This window comes from Belonocnema kinseyi, chromosome 2 (assembly GCF_010883055.1).
Source record: "Belonocnema kinseyi isolate 2016_QV_RU_SX_M_011 chromosome 2, B_treatae_v1, whole genome shotgun sequence".
In the NCBI taxonomy this organism is placed as follows: domain Eukaryota; kingdom Metazoa; phylum Arthropoda; class Insecta; order Hymenoptera; family Cynipidae; genus Belonocnema; species Belonocnema kinseyi.
Window position 1 is genome coordinate 62,310,513 of NC_046658.1, and position 18,133 is coordinate 62,328,645.

Here is an 18,133-nt window from a genome sequence, read left to right on the forward strand (position 1 = left end):
ATACCAATCTGAGGATGGAAAGTAATTTATAATTTTCTATAATTATGTTATACCAATCGACCCTAGTTCGGAGTTGGCTTATATTCAAATGCGACTAGATTCACATTAGAGTATTAGGTCACTTGCTGTCTATCTAGGCTACAAATGTTTCATCACGAATAAAAATTTCAATTGCAGATATTTAATTCGGAAATGTTCAAATACTCTGGAAGTTTTTAACCTTTTGAAAATTGCTAATATTGATTTTTTTCATAATTCACTTAACATGCCCAATTTTCCAAAATCTTGTAAGATTTGAATATTTTTAGTTTTTCTAGGATCAAATTTTATTTCTATTTAGCCTAACAAACTAAAATAATTTTTAGAAAAATTAATAAACTATATGAAATAATATCGCACTCAACATTCATCTTGGAAAAATGAAAAGATTTTATCAATTAAACTGTTCAGATATACCGGTTGAACCAATTTTAATTGAAAGTTGCTGGGATGTAGGATTTTCTGATTTATGATGGTTCACTGACACCCCATGCAGGTTTTCTGACCTTTGAAATAATCGCCTGGACCATTTTAATCTTTTTAATATAATCTTGCATTTAATTTTGTATTTTTGTTACAAATTTTAAAATTCGAATCATCATAATTTTTAAAAAGCAGTAATTGGGACCCATATTTAACCAGAAAATCCTATATGCCTTCACCTTTTAATTAAATTTGGTTCAGCCTCGCCGCACGGTGAGGACCCTGCATTAATTGCTTCTTAATTTGTTTATAGGTAACTTTTTAGTCGATATTTTTTTAAAGCTTCTAAAATTTCTTTATGCATATACAAGCGACATTTTTTCCTAAAGAAACTGGAAATATATTATTATTACAGATTTTTTTTTTAATTGAGCACATCAGATGATTATAACAAAAATTTAATAATAGCGATTTTTGTAAAGATCTGAGAATAACGAATTTTTTACTAATTTTAGCCCCCTTGCATTTCAGAATATTGATCGATCTACTTCAAAGTTTACACAGGTTAAAAGCGACCTTGAATGAAACTTCTCAGTGCTTGACTGTTTTTAATATCCAATTTTTTTCGAACTTCTTTACTGTAAAAACATTTATAGTGTTATTATGATTTCGTAGCCTCGGCCTACCTTTCTGGACTCGTTCGGGTCTTCGTGCTCTTCTTACCACTTATATAATTTACAGTTTTGGAGGTATTAAGCCCATATTTGATTTAAGACCCATATAAGTTTACGTGTGAATGTTTTAGGAAAGGAAACTTGAGTAGGGAGAGATAGTCATGGGAGGGATGAAGAGTAAGAGGTGGAAGTCATAGAGGGTGGGAGTTGATGGGGCCAGGTAGACTTGTGGGAGAGTCGGATCAGGAGGAAGGTATAGGTTTAATAGAAAGGATGTTAGCGGAACAATTGTCAGTGGAGTTGGGGACGGGGAGGGGGATAATGAGGATGGGTCCAGAGATAGGAAGAATTGAAGGTTATGAGCAATATAAAGGGTAAAGGTTGATGTGGAGGGATGGACGTGGGACAGGAGAGGTTTGTTTCGGAAGAAATATGGCGGGCGAGAGTGAGATTGGGAGGTAGGTAGGAGGAGTGAATTTCAAAAGATGTGGGTAAGAAATAGTGTAGATGGGGGATGGAATGGTCAATTATGAGCGTTAGAGGGTCGAGAGTCAAGGGGAGGTGATGAATTTGTGCAAGGATATGTGTAAACATGTTTGATGAACGTGTGATGAGAAGGAGAGGGGTTGCAATTGTCGAATATATTTGATTTGACTTTAATCAATAGACTTAAATATAAAAAAAATTTTAATATCCAAATGCAAAGCTTTTAATTATTTCAGAGAAGGTATGAATTTCAAATTGTTCTATCCTCTCTTAATAACTAGTTTGGACTTCAGGGTGGATGATAAGCTGGTTTTAAAGTGGACTTGAAAACAGGAGACAGACGTCGCTAAATTAGCAGAGATACAAATGATTTCCTTGTAGCCCCTTTGAAACCATTAATTCCGTGACCACATACGTGCTACTTTTCCTTTTCCATGATATCATGATTCATCACCTCATCCTCCACATATCCTCTCCCTCTCCTAACAGGAAGCCGCCCCTCGCGGAAATCACTTCTGAATTATTTTTCATGCGAATCATAGAATGGATAGATGGGCAGATAAATGGATAGGGCAATTTCGTTCGGTGTCCATAAAGAAGCGATTGCACGAAAATCTTGACTTTTTTCTTTGGTTAATGAAGATTTTTTTCAAGAATATCTGATCATGGATATGGTATGTCGCTACATATGAAAATTCCAGAGGACATGGCCTACAATTAGCCCTGGCACGGGGTCTACTTCCTAGAATAGTAATTTGAAGTTGCGTGAGATAATCTTAGACATCATGAGGAATTTAATCAGTAAACCAATATTTTATGGAATTTATTTTTTAATCTTTGCATTGACGAGTTTCTTTAATGAAAGGAGGAAAATAACAATAATGTGGATTCGATCTTGATTGCAGTGTTTATGAGCACCTTCGTTAACTCAAAATTTACGTATCCCACTTCCCCAAAACACTACATTTTTCCATTTAGATACAAAATTTTAATTTTTAACATGTAATTGTTCATTCATAGACGTTTTTTAGTTTTTAAGTTCCCAAATTTTCGCGAATTTAAAACTTCTGAATACACGATTACGAATGTAAATTAATATTTAATAAGCTGTATTATTAGTTTAAAGTAAAATCCGACACTAAAGCATTGTTAAACCATATTTTAATTTTGACAAGCTTTCTTTACCTCTTATTCAATTAATTACATTTTGTGAAAAAAATACGTACCACCTAGACAGGAGAGGGAGTAAACGAAAAATTTCGATGCGCTACATGGAGGGCGGGAGGAGTTCAAGTACGTCCAAAGAAGGGTTACATATTTTTTAACGACCCTTTTGAAACTATTAAAATGGATCGAAACATATTTGCTTTTTAATTTTAAATTAAGTTATTTTAAATAGTGAGTAGTTTCAATTAAAAAACGTATAAATTTGAATGCTTTGATTTTCAACTGTGCAACTTCTAACCATTTTTAATTAAAAATGAATTCATTTTGTAAAACGTAATGGTGTATATAAAAAAATGGATTATTTCACAGTTTTTTCTTTCATACCAAAGTTAATGTAAGTTCATTAAGAATTCAAACACACAAATTTCTCAAAAATTTCACTGTAAAAGATAAAATTTGAAACTTTTACATTCTGCAATGTTATTAAAAATTCAACAATCTTGCACCACAAAATAGTGATAATTTCCTCTTCAAATTCTTTTATTAATGTGAGCAGAAGCAGACATAAAAACGTTTCGCATATAAGATCCGACAATTGTACCCCGGCATTGAACCTTGCAAATTGCATTCGAACGAGTTGAATAATAGTTGTAAATTTTCCTTAGGCTATTATCTAGTTTTTATCGCGCGTAAATAAATTGTAATCATTGAAGTCTTTTCGTTTGAGTGTAAATCACAGAATCTCGCATCGATACGGTAAATGCGCATGATACGTGCTTCTAGCTCTGAAGGAAAAATTAATCCGCTGTACCCTTTTTTTTGTATGCGCTACCAAGTCATCCCATCTCATTTCGGATATCTGAGTCATCGGTTGATTGGCCACTCGGTCGAGCGTACCAACCTTACGAGCCCATACAATCTAGCATTGCTTCCTTTCCCTTCTCCACCCCTGAGCAACAACCCCTTATCCTTTTTCCTTGCTTTCTACGGAAGCGGCCGTTCGTCCGGTAGGGGCCCCGCCCGTTTTATGTCGCGCCCAACAAATCCGACTGAGGTTTCCTATGCCTGCTTAAATCACTTTTGTTTCGTAATGCCTGCGTTTTATCGTCATCCACTTTCTCACGTGACTGTTCCAGGAAGCAGAGAGCGCTATTGGTGCCATGAATGGCCAGTGGTTGGGGAGTAGAAGCATCCGAACAAATTGGGCCACACGTAAACCTCCGGCACTTAAATCGGAAGGTGAGTCCTCTATATTGTCTTTTTCCATTTGATAGCACTCTTTGTACTTTTTACTCATCTATTTAGTGTAACATTTAAAGGAAAGTAAACACTGCCAGAGATTATTCCATTTTAGGGTCTGATATTTTATTTATCAGAACTTCTCCACAAGTGCAGTCAAATTAGGATTTCTACTAGAAAAAAATTGTCGAAGTAATTTTTTTACTATTATCTTCACGGACGTCTTAATGAAATTCTAAAAACATCCAGTCTGGATGTTTTGTGGATTTTTTTTATTAACAAAAAAACGGAAACTTTATATATTTGTTCAAGAAGTTTATGCCGATTGTTGCTATAATTAAAGAAATGCTTAAAATTGCGTGAAGAATGATTCGTACAGCTTAAAACAATCTTCAAAATAAGCCATCATCGACCACATTGTGACTAATAGTTGAAATGTTATGAGTTTCTTAATTAACGCTGCGGTTATCTCTGTTACGCCTTTACTGTAATTAATTTTTATTGTCATACTGAAAATGCCCAACTAATTTTACTTATTAGTTCCTTAAACTCAATAGTATAAAGTATTATGAAAAACTTTATTTCAGTCCTTAAAATTCAAAAGTTGCGGACAGTTGATCTGAAAAAATTAAGTATAATCATGTGCTTACGAAGATGTCAATTATATTTACAGTAATTTTTTGTATGCGATAGTTTCGCAGTCAAAAATATGGATAAAAGAATTTTTATAAACAAGACTCCACAGCAGCGCCAATTAATTTTAAAAACTTCGAAAAAACAAGAGGCATAATATTTATCTTATTATTGTTGAAACTTTTATTCAATTAGTAGCCACTAATTGTTTTTAATTCTTTTAAGCCTTCGCAAGAAACGTCGATCTCATGAAGATTAATTCTTAAAGAAAAATGCATTAAATATGCCTAGAAGTATTTACATCTATTTTCTCTGTAAAAATCAGGTTTGCTATGATTTTAGCCATTGAACAATATAAGTAATTTCCTATCAAAAAAACGCATTAGTTATTACAAAAAAAATTTTATTTATAAAAAATAATCATTTAAACAATATTTTTAAAAATTAATTTCTTTCTCGTGAAATTCCTGCCTTATAAATGTATTATTTCTAATCTAGACCATAAATAAATATAATTAATATACATATATATATATATATATATATACGAGTATATATGCAGATGATATACAAAATATAACATTAAAATTTTCAAAAATGTTTTTTTTTAAGAAACTATCATTTTTTTCACGATTTCATCCATACCAGATTTCACTTTCAAAATTAGAAACAGTAGATATGTAGTGGGAATGCGTTTATGAGAAAAAGAGCAATGATCACAATATATCATAATAAAATTAATTTTATAAGTTTAAAAATTGTACCATTAAAAGTAATTTTGTTTGTTTGAAACAACCTAATCAGTAATATTATTTTGAACTTTTTTAAGTGTAGTATTTTCCTTTTTCACATATGTGAAAGATCATTAAACTAATAACGAGGTGAAAATTAAAATTAAAAATTCTGAAATTGAAATTATGTTACATAGCAAAGGAAGAAAATCGAGAAAAAAATTAAATTATTGAACTTCTTTTGTGAATTTGTTGCACCTTTAGCAAAATAAATACGCTAGTCTTATTTGTTAAATTATAAACGCTCTAAATTAGTTTTAAACAAAAGGCAACTGAAAAATAAAATTGAAATATTCTTCACAATTTCTATATTTATTGAAACCTGTCGTGGAAAATTGTTTATTAATATTTTTTCACACAATAATTTTCACAGCAAAACTATTATATATAGAAAATACGTTTAAAAATAATTAAAATCCTGAAAGTAGTTAGATCTACATGATTTTTATCAGATTTTTAAGACAAACGTAAATATGGAAAAAAGTATTAGTTATAACAATTCATTATTAAAAATGGAAAAAAAGTTTTTAAAAACTGACTAATATTTTCTTATAAATTATATCTGGTAAATATTATTGTTTAAAAAAAAGTAATCCTCCACCACTACAAAAATTGTTTATCTTTATTACTAAAAAAGAAAGTTATCAAATATTTTGGACTGTAGACAGCACAAAACATTTCGTACACATTTTCATGTATTTATTTACTAAAAACAAAAAACCACGCCAACGTCCTGAAACAATGTGTCATTTTTTATGTTCCTTTTTTTTGTTAATAACGAAAATTGCACAATACTTGCAGACCGGGAGGTTCCAAGATTTTATTATGAAGTCCTTACATGCAATAATTAAAATAATTCCTGTCACTATTTTTTTCCAAGAAACCTCCTGTTTCGCCTGATTTGATTGCACTATTATATAGATAAAAATTTATATAATTTTTTCTGACAGATGAGACTTCGGACCTTATTTTACTTATTAAACTGAAGAGATACAATTATATCAATAAACATATAAAGTCGAATATTTTGTGCATACTTTCCTATTGAATATTTGTAGCATGTTTGTATGTAAATATCTTTGAGTTCGAATTCAAATTCATGTAGTAAACAAAAGTGACAAGGAGAATAAAATAACATAAAACTTCGCTTAAGTAAAAGAAAAATTGAAAGGGAGGCTTGAGGTTTAAAAAATCACTGATAATAGTGACATTCTGTTCCTCGGGATGCTTCAACAAGTCGATGAAAGCTCCCGAGTGACATCCTTCTTTGAGGCCTTTAATGTGCGTTCTCAAAAGACGCCACTAGCCACTCGAGTGTTTGCTAATCGATACCTTCAGAACGAGATTTCGAGAGGTGCTTTTTCTTCTTCATAGTCGCGTGGCGCAGAAGAAAATTGCAGCTTTTACGATGTACCACTCAAATGTCTCCGACAGCTCAATTGCAGATTCAAAATCTAATAATGTACTTTCAGATTTATTTCTCTCCTCCCTACACATCTTTCTATAAACATTCTATTTGCTTGAGTTATAAATATGATCTTATTTATACTTCAGAAACAGGAAGGAAGTATTTTATTCAAATGCTGTTTTCGTCTCTTCCAATCAATCTCAAGGATTTAGAGTCCAAAAAATATTGAATCAATTGAGGCTTGATTTGAGTTTTATGATTTAAACACACAAACTTACTGAGGCGTGCATTATATAATATATGAACAGTGGCAGCTCAAGAGCTTGCATATATCCATGCGGAACGGTTATTCGGAATGGGTACCATCTATTTATGGAGACAAGGGTAGATCTTTCCAGGGCTCCTCATATCCACTATTATAAGAAAGAAGATTTAAAAGAGACCATAGATCGACTCAGATTCAAAGCCCCAGCTTTTAGCTATAACTGGATCACTTCACGCTTTTTGCATACTTGAATAAAATAAATATTATGCTCCAGAAAATGTTTGATCTTATTGCAGCTTATTGAACTCACAGCTACCAGTAAGGACGTTTACTATGTAGTCATAGGGAATATAATTCTATAAACTCTAGCACACAATGCAACCCGTCTTTCACTCGTGTAACGCAAAAAAGTATTATATAGGCGATTTTAATTCGGTTTCCAAATCTCCCGCGCTCGAGATCCTGCGCCGATTGGTCAAAGGCTTCGAGACTCAGAAGACATGCGCAAAATATACGTTTAACCAAATTCTGAAAAAAGGTTATGTTCCCCAGGATTCACCACACATTTCAAATAAATAATTAGTTACGAATTTTAAAAAAACGTAACACAAAATTAAAATTGTTCATAAATACATTCGGGACGTGCATTAAGTACTTTCATAAAAATTGGAGTTGGTTTTCACTGATGTAACGGGTCGTGAGTGTTATTTGACATTTGACAAGTGTCAAAATCGTTTTGTACTTCGATCTTAAGGGCAAGTGACACAGCTAAATACCTATATTACCGACCTCACTTTATCAGTTCACTGACTGTTTTTTTGAACCTAAGAAATTTTTGTAAATAAAATATCGAGTTGAAACTTTGGAAAATGTATTAGAGTACAATAAAGTACGTTTAGGTACTGCATTTTGGTAGGAACTTCACTGAAAATTTTGTCATCTTTTTTATGAACCTCGACATTTTTTTGAACGTTCGAACTTTTTTTATACATAAAATATCGGCTCAAACTTTGAAAAGTACAAGAGCCGAAAGAAAACTACGTTTAAGTACAAAGCTTAATAATAAAAGATGTAAAAAAAATTTCAACTATCAATTCCATAGTCATCAGCCGGTAACGTTGTACACGAAAATACGAACCCTGGCGGCCACTAGACGAGGCTCTAGAGGGTTCGTATCATGGACATAGGAAACACGGGACTAGGCATGCCATCCTAACTTGGTGAGCGGGGTTGAATGCATGGGAGGGGGGAGAATTCCATGAGTGGGGAGAACCGCCATCTTACGATGTGCCATTTAATTATGCGCACGAGCATTTTTGCCGGCAAACTGTGCGTGAAAATATAAACATGTGGGCGATGCCATGTTTGTCGTAGGACATCAAAAGGTGGCGGACCTCCCCCCTCATTCCATCACCCCCGCAATAGCATGCCTAGTCCCTTGTTTCCTATGTCCATGGTTCGTATTTTCGTGTACAACGTTACCGGCTGATGCCGATGGAATTGATAGTTGAAATTTTTTTAACATATTTTATCACTAAGCTTTGTACTTAAACGTAGTTTTCTTTCGGCTCTTTCATTTTTCAAAGTTCGAGACCGATATCTTATGTATAAAAAAAGTTCGAACGTTCAAAAAATTTCGAAGTTCAGAAAAAAGATGAAGTAATTTACAGTAAAGTTCCTGCCAAAATGCTGTACCTAAACGTACTTTATTGTACTCTTATACATTTTTCAAAGTTTCAGCTCGATATTGTATTTACAAAAAAGTTCTTAGGTTCAAAAAAACATTCAGTGAACTGAAAAAGTGAGGTCGGTAATATAGGTATTTAGCTGTGTCACATGCACTTAATTAAGGGCAAACTTTTTTTGTAGGTTAATTCAAAAGAGTTTTTATTTAGCAAAATGTGATTAATTTGCATAGCGCTTAGGAAATAGTATCGATTTTTTCAGTGTTAAATTCCCCGGCTTTTTTCCTAGGATAAGAAATATTTTGCCTTCAAAATCTGGGAAATAATAGCGAATATGCTAACGGACATCCTCGTGCACTTTTTTTTGTGTTTTTTCATCAAAAAATTTGTTATATTCCTAACCACGTGCGTGTATATTTCGAGGTTATGTGTGTTACAATTCACCCGAGCGTTAATTCCAAACTACACAATATTTCTGGACGAAAACTTTGGACTTATAAATAAACATAGCAATTAATCTCCCGGAACTAACCTTGTTTGCAGGCAATCAAAAAAGTTTATTTCATAAATAATTTCCAGATTATCGGAAAGGCAGAGATGAAAAACGACGTAACCTCAAAATAATGCATATGCATAAAATTTTTATTTAGCACAATAAATTTTTTTGTTATCATCCCACAAAAAAAGAGTCCGGGGACGTCCGTTATGATATATTATAGCACCTCCGAATTCAGTTTTTAACAATTTTCATTTTTGTGGAAAAAAGCCGGGGAAACTGTAAGTATCACATGCCCATAAATAAAGTGAATATCTGCAGGTTGTACGTAATTAATTGGTGATAAAATCTGTTGTTTTACTTATTGAATAAAATATGAGAATCAAACGCTTTTGAATAACTGCAACGAAAATTGCAATCCGTATGATTATAAAAATTGCAACGATGAATCTGAAATTCAAATGATGAGAGGTAAGAAGCGGCAAATTATTATTATAAGCTCGGTGTCCAGCGACCTTGAAAATTTTGTCTCCACTACTATAGAATGTTAAAGTATACATTTTTTGTGATATTTGACTTAGAAATAATAAAGATTATTAGCTGAAATCTTAAAATATTAACTCAGCTTCAGAATAGACCTTTTTAAATTAAAATTATTTCTTGAAAAAAAGATCCTACTACATCTTCACTCCATTGGGAATCGAACCACAAAACTTCTGATTTCCGGTCAGGTGCTTTTCCAATTAAAATATTAGAGGGATCAGAATAAGAACGCTTAATGCAAGAACATAACGCTAATATTTAGTTAGGTGTTAATGGTAAAAATAATTATTTAAATTTTTTTAAATTTATCTGCTATATCATCAGAGATTGTACCTTACCGACAGCAGATCAACCCTCCAAACCATGAAGGCAGAAAATCTACACAATATCGATCAAGTTAAGAATCTTCAATAACAGAAAATGCTTCACGTCTTAATAAGACTAGATGGAAAATAATATTTTTAAATTAAAGTTATTTCTTGAAAAAAAGATCCTACTCCATCTTCATTCCATTGTGAATCGAACCACAAAACTTCTGATTTCCGGTCAGGTGCTTTTCCAATTAAGCTATTAGAGGGATCAGAATAAGAACTCTTAATTTAAGAACATAACGCTAATTTTAGCTAGGTGTTAATGGTACGAATAATTATTTGAAAATTTTTTAATTTATCTGCTATTTCATCAGAGATTGTACCTTACCGAAGGTAGATCAACCCTCTATTATTGAAGATTCTTAACTTGATCGATATTGTGTAGATTTTCTGCCTTCATGGGTTGGACGGTTGTACGTCGGTAAGGTACAATCTCTGATGATATAGCAGATAAATTAAAAAAATTTTAAATAATTATTTGTACCATTAACACCTAGCTAAAAATTAGCGTTATGTTCTTGAATTAAGCGTTCTTATTTTGATCCCTCTAATAGCTTAATTGGAAAAGCACCTGACCGGAAATCAGAAGTTTTGTGGTTCGATTCCCAATGGAGTGAAGATGGAGTAGGATCTTTTTTTCAAGAAATAATTTTAATTACAAATATTATTTTCCATCTAGTCTTATTAAGACGTTAAGCATTTTCTGTTATTGAAGATTCTTAACTTGATCGATATTGTGTAGATTTTCTGCCTTCATGGCTTGCAGGGTTGATCTACTGTCGGTAAGGTACAATCTGTGATGATATAGTAGATAAATTAAAAAATTTTTAAATAGACCTTTTTATTCTAGACATCGACAGTGCGCACGTTCCAGGATTTTACGTCATTTCCGTAATTTTCGAACCGCTTTGTGTCGAAATGTATGGAAAATATTGTAAATAAAAATAACAATGAAAAATAGATGTGTAAATAAATCAGAGTTTAAAGACAACAAATTTTTAAATACATTCAGAAAAAAACTGCGAAAAAAGAGCGAAAAGTGTGGCAAGCAAGCCCATTATTTACATTTGTTAACATCTGCCGCCTTAAAAAAAATGTTTAAAAATCCGGAAAAAATCACATAAGATGATGTGCCAGAAGCAAAATTAGTGCACAAATTGGTGGAAGGGCACAGTGTTAAACAGCTTAAACTATGGATAAAATATAGGAAACGATCTTTAAAAGGAAAAAAAGGGATTCAGTAGAAAGGTTAGTTGAGGTTGTGTTTGGCAGGTATTAATATTTTCATTCTTTTCTAACATTTGCTTACATATTAAATGAAGCATTGTTATCGGGGTTTCGAAACTCCTAAATTTTTTGATAATAATAAAATCTATTTAATACTTTCACGTGAGAACGCAAAACTATTATATTTATGTATTTATAACCAGTTTATATGAAAGAAAGAAAATTCGTTGGTACATTCCATATACCAGGAAATCACTAACAAATGGCTTTGTATTGTCTAAACTTGAAAAAGAGAAGTAGAAAATATAAGATTGTGTTATTTTATATTTGTATGAATATTAAATATTTACGCAAACGAAGTTCTGAACTGCAAATCTTGTATAAAAGAAAATATTTATACCTGCCATACAAAACCTCAACTAACCTTTCCACTAAATCACTTTTTTCTCTTTTAAGGGCATGTGATACTTACAGTTTCCCGGGCTTTTTTTCCAAAAAAATTAAAATTTTTAAAAACTGAATTCGGAGATGCTATAAAATATCATAACGGACGTCCCCGGACTCTTTTTTGGGGGATAATAACAAAAAAATTTATTTTACTGAATAAAAATTGTATGAATATGTATTATTTTGAGGTTACGTCGTTTTTCATCCCTGCCTTTCCGATAATCTGGAAATTATTTATGAAATAAACTTTTTTGATTGCCTGCAAAAAGGGTTAGTTCCGGGAGATTATTTACTATGTTTATTTGCAAGTCCAAAGTTTTCGGCCAAAAATATTGTGTAGTTTGGAAGTAACACACAGGAGAATTGTAACATACATAACCTCCAAATGTACACACGTTGTTAGCAATATCAAAAAATTGCTTGAAAAAAAAAACACAAATAAAGTGTGCGAAGACGTACGTTAGCATGTTCGCTATCATTTTCCAAATGTTTAAGACAAAATATCGATTATTCTTTAAAAAAACCGTCGGAACCTAAAACTGGTAAAATCGACAATTTTCTAAGTATCACATGCCCTTAATGGTGGCTTTCTACATTTACGACATCGTTTTAGCTGCTCAATACTGTGCTCTTCTACTGATTCGTGCACTGATTTTGCACCTGGAGCATCATCTTCCGCGAGTTTCGCCGAATTTTTAAGCATTTTTTAGAAGATGACAGGTGCCAACAGATGCAAATAATGGCCTTGGTCGCCGCACTCTTAGCACTTTTTTCACCGTTTTTTTTTTTTTTTTAAATAAATTTGAAAATGTTCTACCTTAAAAATCTCTGTTATTTACAAATTAATTTTTTGTTGTTGTTTGTATCAACAACATTTTCCATACATTTCAACACAAAACTGTTCGAAAAATACGGAAATGACGTAAAATTCCGGCACGTGCGCGCTGCCGACGTCTAGAATAAAAAGGTACATTAGAATGAGCCATGGTCATATAACGGAATTTTTAAGAGTTTCACCACTCGGTTTTTGAGTATACACCATATTAGAAAACATTAATGAAGATTTCAAAATGTTTCACAGATTTTTAAATATTTTAAAGGATTTTGAACATTTTATAAACGCGTGTTTATCAGATTTTTAATATTTCATAACAATTTCACAAAGATTTTGAAACTTTTAAAAGTTGTAAAGGGTTTCAAAGATTTTGAAAAGGTTACAGTTCACCAGATTTCAAAGATTTTTAAACATTTGGAAGATTTGAAAAGGTTTCAAAACATTTTAGAAGTTTTTTTTACTAATTATAGATTTCAAATAATTCAATGATTTCAACGAATAAAAAAGATTTCGCAAACAAAGATTTAAGAAAAATTTTCATTGCGCTGGAAACCTTTTTTTCAATCAATAGCAGCTATAAAAAATAAGATTTTTTCAGAATAAAAAACTATTACTTTGATTAATATTAATCAATTTCAATTTTCCAACGAACAACTTCACTCTTTGGCTTTTTTCATATCTTGTCTTTATCGAGAAAACTAGTAAATTTCGGTTGTCTGAAATTACAAATGGACTGTTCCAAAAATGGCAAGAGGAAACTTTTTTTTTGTCGGAAAGTTTAGACTAACTTTCTTTTGAGTACAACTTCCTTGTTTATTCTCATAGTTATTTGCATTACGATAATAAGATGTCGACAAAAGTTGTATATATGGACCTGAGAAATAGCCTTTACTTCATACATTTTTAAATACGATGAGCTTGTTTAAAGATATACAGCTTTTGGCTCTAATAAAAGCATTTTTTTTTATTCATAAGGACGATAACTAGAGAAAGGTTTTACTGCTTGATATAAAACTTGCAGAAAACATGTTGAGCATGCATTAGAACTGAAATATATACCTAGGACATTTCTCAAATTTTTTGCAACCTGCAATGGAAGACTTTTTAATTTTTTCAGTAAAAATACCAAAAAAAGACGATTTTTCGTACTAGTTTTCTTTGTGTTTAACTAATTTTGAAATTTTTATCATTTTTTTGGTACATTAGATACCAAGAGAAATGGCCTGCTAGGAATATTATGCTGAAAAAAGCATGCCGAATAGAATTCCCTTACTATGACAAAAATGAATAATTTTTAATTTGCTTCAGACGTCAAAAGCTGAAATAAGAAATCTGTTTTAATTTTTCAAATCAATTCAATAAACGTCCTAAATAATTTTTCAAATAATTTTTCATTATATTTTAAAAAATTAGAAAAGCATGTTCTTTTTTCGAAAAAGTGCTTTGCTGATATTGTAGAACGTTTAAAAAAATAATGTGCTCTTTGTGTAAAATGAATTAATTGTAAACCCAGTTGGTCTCCTTTGTCAAGATAAGAATAAGGTAACTCAGAATACAAAATGTATAAAATCCTTGAAAAGAAATTCTCCAAAGACGGGTAAAACTCCGACTAGATAATAAAGTAAGCACGAGTCCAATTGAAGTTATGAACTAAACGCATAATAAGCTTAAAGGTAGCACTCTGAGAGCCAAGTATAAGTATTATTATATTATCATAAGCGGCTCTCGGTGCCCTCCGGCGACCAACTCAACCCTGCAACTAACTAATTTCATTTCGCAAGCCTTTAATTAGTATTCGTCGCCAGTGTTCAAGCTTTTTCACTAGACCAGAGGTTAGAGCGGTGCGGGTGAAGTGAATTGAGGGGTAGGAGGTGCAGATTGCAAGTTTAACCTGGTCCGTATTACCGGCCTGTTCGCCTAAATTTGCATATACCACATTTAGTGTTCCTTTTATCTTCCATTTTGTTCGATTTGTATAGACGTATTCTGACTGCAAGCCTCGATTTCCACAGGTACGGCTACTTCAAGGTCTTCTGCTCCTTTTATTAATACTATATACATTAAAACTAAATGCAGACATCCGCTTAGTGACCTCCAGTAGCAAACTGGGACAAAAAAACGTCCGAAGACAAATTGATTTTCAGAAGACAATTGTTATCTGTTTTGAACTTAAAAAAAAATCTAATAAAATTCCGCTTCCAACTGTCATGTTCAATTTTTGAAAAAGAAGTAACTTTTTTTTTATTTTTCGACAAAAATTTTTCAAGTGTGCCATTTCTGAAAAAATACTTGTTTAATAGTTTACTATTAAGAAATAACTAAGTTAAAATGGTTTTGCGGGATTTGGTAGCGATTCTTTACTTTATTTGCATTGGATTTAAACAAAATAAAGACAAAAAGAGTTTTTTGTTGAATCAATGAAAATTAATAAATAATGTTTAATTTTGTAAACAAATTTTAAAAACAATTATCTACAGCATATATTTATGATGAAATAAATGAAGTTGTTTCTAGGAAATCAAACATGTATTCTTTTGCACTAAAGCTAAATATCATATTTTATCATCCAATAAAAATTAAGAATGGTTAAATACCCTAAATTCACAAATATACTACTTGGTTATTTTGGACATACAAACTTGGTTCTTTCAACGCAATCAACAGTAATCAGTAACTTTTGAATTTTAAACGACATCCCGTTGACAATAAACAGTTTTTATTGGTAAAAACAATGGTTTAAACAAATTTTCTTCGTTTTATGTATTTATATGTAGACTTCTTCTCAAAATTACCCTCTAATTATTTAGCAATGACTTCTTATTAAAAATTGATCAACTTTGATCATTGCTTAAGCAAACCTACGATAAGGATTATTAAATTATTATTCTACAAGAAAAATGCAATTTTCACTTTACTAATACATTGATTTGATATATATATATAATTTATAAAAACATGAGAGATAATTATACGTTTGGGTTTCCATTAGACTCTAAAGCTTTTTCTCGAAATTTAATTAAGGGGGGAGATACCTTTCGATTTCCAAAAAATCGATTTTTTTTCTTTCATAATCGGAATGTATAATATTTTAAAAATATACTGTAAAAAGGAAAAAGGAAAATATTAAAGATTTATGGGGATATTGACAAAAATGTCAGAGTCCGCATACCGTCACTAATCAGGTAGTCGGAGCGCTTGGGTCTGGGAAGGCTGATTACTACGTTACTACGTTTACTACGTTTATTACGGGGACCCGGAATCGCCAATTGATCGGCAAGTCACTGAAACTAATAGTTATACCGTAACGAATCTTTAAACGTGATTATCTCGAAATTGTCTTTTCAAAAACTGCTCACGCTGTAACTTAAAAAGTTATTGACCGATTAGGCTGAAATTTGCAGGGTTTTCTCTTTATGGTACTATCGGAAGGATATACCTAAAAGTTTAAAGATATCGGGTTATTAAATAATTTTGTTGGCGTCAAAACTGTTGAAAAAATAGTCGGAAATTTGGACCTTCGATTAAACAGCCGATATACATTTTAATTTTTAACTTTTTTATTATTTTAGAGGCTTATCCTTCCCTTTAACACATAAGTAATTGAACAAAAAAACCTTTTTTATATTAGATAAATGGAAAAATTTTGACAGCTGCAGCAGTTTTCGATGTCTCGGAGCAGATGCTTGAAGAAATATTCTGCAGGGTCGCCGTTTTGTAAAAAAAAATGTCTTTTTTTTACATTTTAACAATGTAAGGAAAAGATGTAAAGATTAATAAATTATCTAGTTATTTTATCAACTTAAAAAAATAGGCTTGAGTCAATGCAGTAATATTCCATCGAGCAAACCGATAAAATATTATGGTACAATGCAAGTTTTACCAGCCCTGCGAGCCGCGCGAGCTTTCTTCAGCCTGCAATAATATTTTCAGCTCATAAGTTTTTTGTTTGCTCGCAGATGGACGCGGCTCGACCCTCATGTAAAAAGGTCGCGCGAGGCAGGTCGAGCTTGCGAGGTCGCGAGCTTTTGTGCAACCTTAATTGGCTTTCGATTCGGTGAAACAAGCTGATTTTATTTATAAATATATAACACCATGAAAATTGGCCTAAACAATTATTTTCAGCTATAAATATTGCTAATGCTCATCGAAACGTCTTTACAAGTTTAGAAGTTAGTTATTTATAGTTGATTTCATCGAAAGCACCAAGTTCGTATGTCCGAGAATAGCTAAATGGTTAATTAGTTGAGAAAGGTTGATTAAACAATCATCGTTGCGAAATAATACATAATCTATCCTGTAGCAAAAATTGCACTTATTTCAGAATCCATAATTATTAAAATGTTCAACATCAGTGCGCATCAGTTGTCAAATCTACCAATGACCATAAAACCATTTAATATACTCACATACTTCTTTATAACAAATTCAATAAATTTTTTAATATTTGTCTTGATATTGAAAACTTTTTTATATGCATCATATTACTTATATATTTTGTAATGTTTCCAAGTACTTGTTAAAAAAGATACACTTCAAAACTGGATTTTTTTCATTTTTGTAAACACATATATCAAAGAAACCATTTGCTCTATAAAAACTGGTTTGAACTTTTTTTTGTACTAACAAATCAGATAAAAATTTCCTTTTTGTAATAAATTTATGAATAGAAATTTTCTTTTTGCTTCCCTGTGAGTCACCTTGGTATTCATTTTTCTCTTTTTCATTTTTCTGTTTCTTCGTTATCTTTAAAACTTAGAGTTTTCATTATAAGCGTTTCTTGTAGCAAGCACTAAGTCATTAAGCTTTTACCCATTTAATATGCAAATCGAAAACTTTATTTAATCATAATATAAAATTTTCTGCGTAATTCATAACAAACTATTTTATTTCTTTAAAATATTTGTCATTCCATTTAACACTTTTATCATGTAAATTGTTTTCTTTTAACTAAATTGCAGAATCAGTATTTATTCTGGTTTCGTAACTGATATTATACAATAAAGTTAGAAAAAGTTCAGATTTGAGAATCACATCAGCATATGACCCGTTTTTAATTTATAAAAATAATGAGGATCGAAAACAAATGACAAGGTATGATTTTCATTTAGAAAGTGCGTGGCTGAATTTGATATAAATTATAGATTCCGAAGTACTAGACACGTAATGTACGAAACTCACGACCCTCAATTTAGCTATACATATAGATTTGGAAACTGAGGAAGTTATTTAAACAAAAGTAAGTGACATATAAAAAACAAAAACATGTCTAGATTTGCCTCGTATTTTGACGAGCCTTTCTAAGAAAGGGGGCCGTTCATTTTTCGGAACGGTAAAAATTAAGAAAGGTAAAATTTCAGAATGGGTTATAATACATAATGGTAAAACTTAGGAATAGCAAAAAGTA

General features: G+C 31.5%; 1 protein-coding gene across 1 annotated transcript in view; it reads left to right on the plus strand.

Annotated features, from left to right (window-relative positions):
• The window catches only part of LOC117168023 (nucleolysin TIAR-like), a 1,157,331-nt gene that overhangs the window by 1,034,383 nt on the left and 104,815 nt on the right, over window positions 1–18,133 (plus strand). The window contains exon 7 of the mRNA XM_033353341.1: window positions 3,926–4,028. Within this exon, the coding sequence (XP_033209232.1) occupies window positions 3,926–4,028 (103 nt within the window). The remainder of the gene's footprint in view (window positions 1–3,925; window positions 4,029–18,133) is intronic.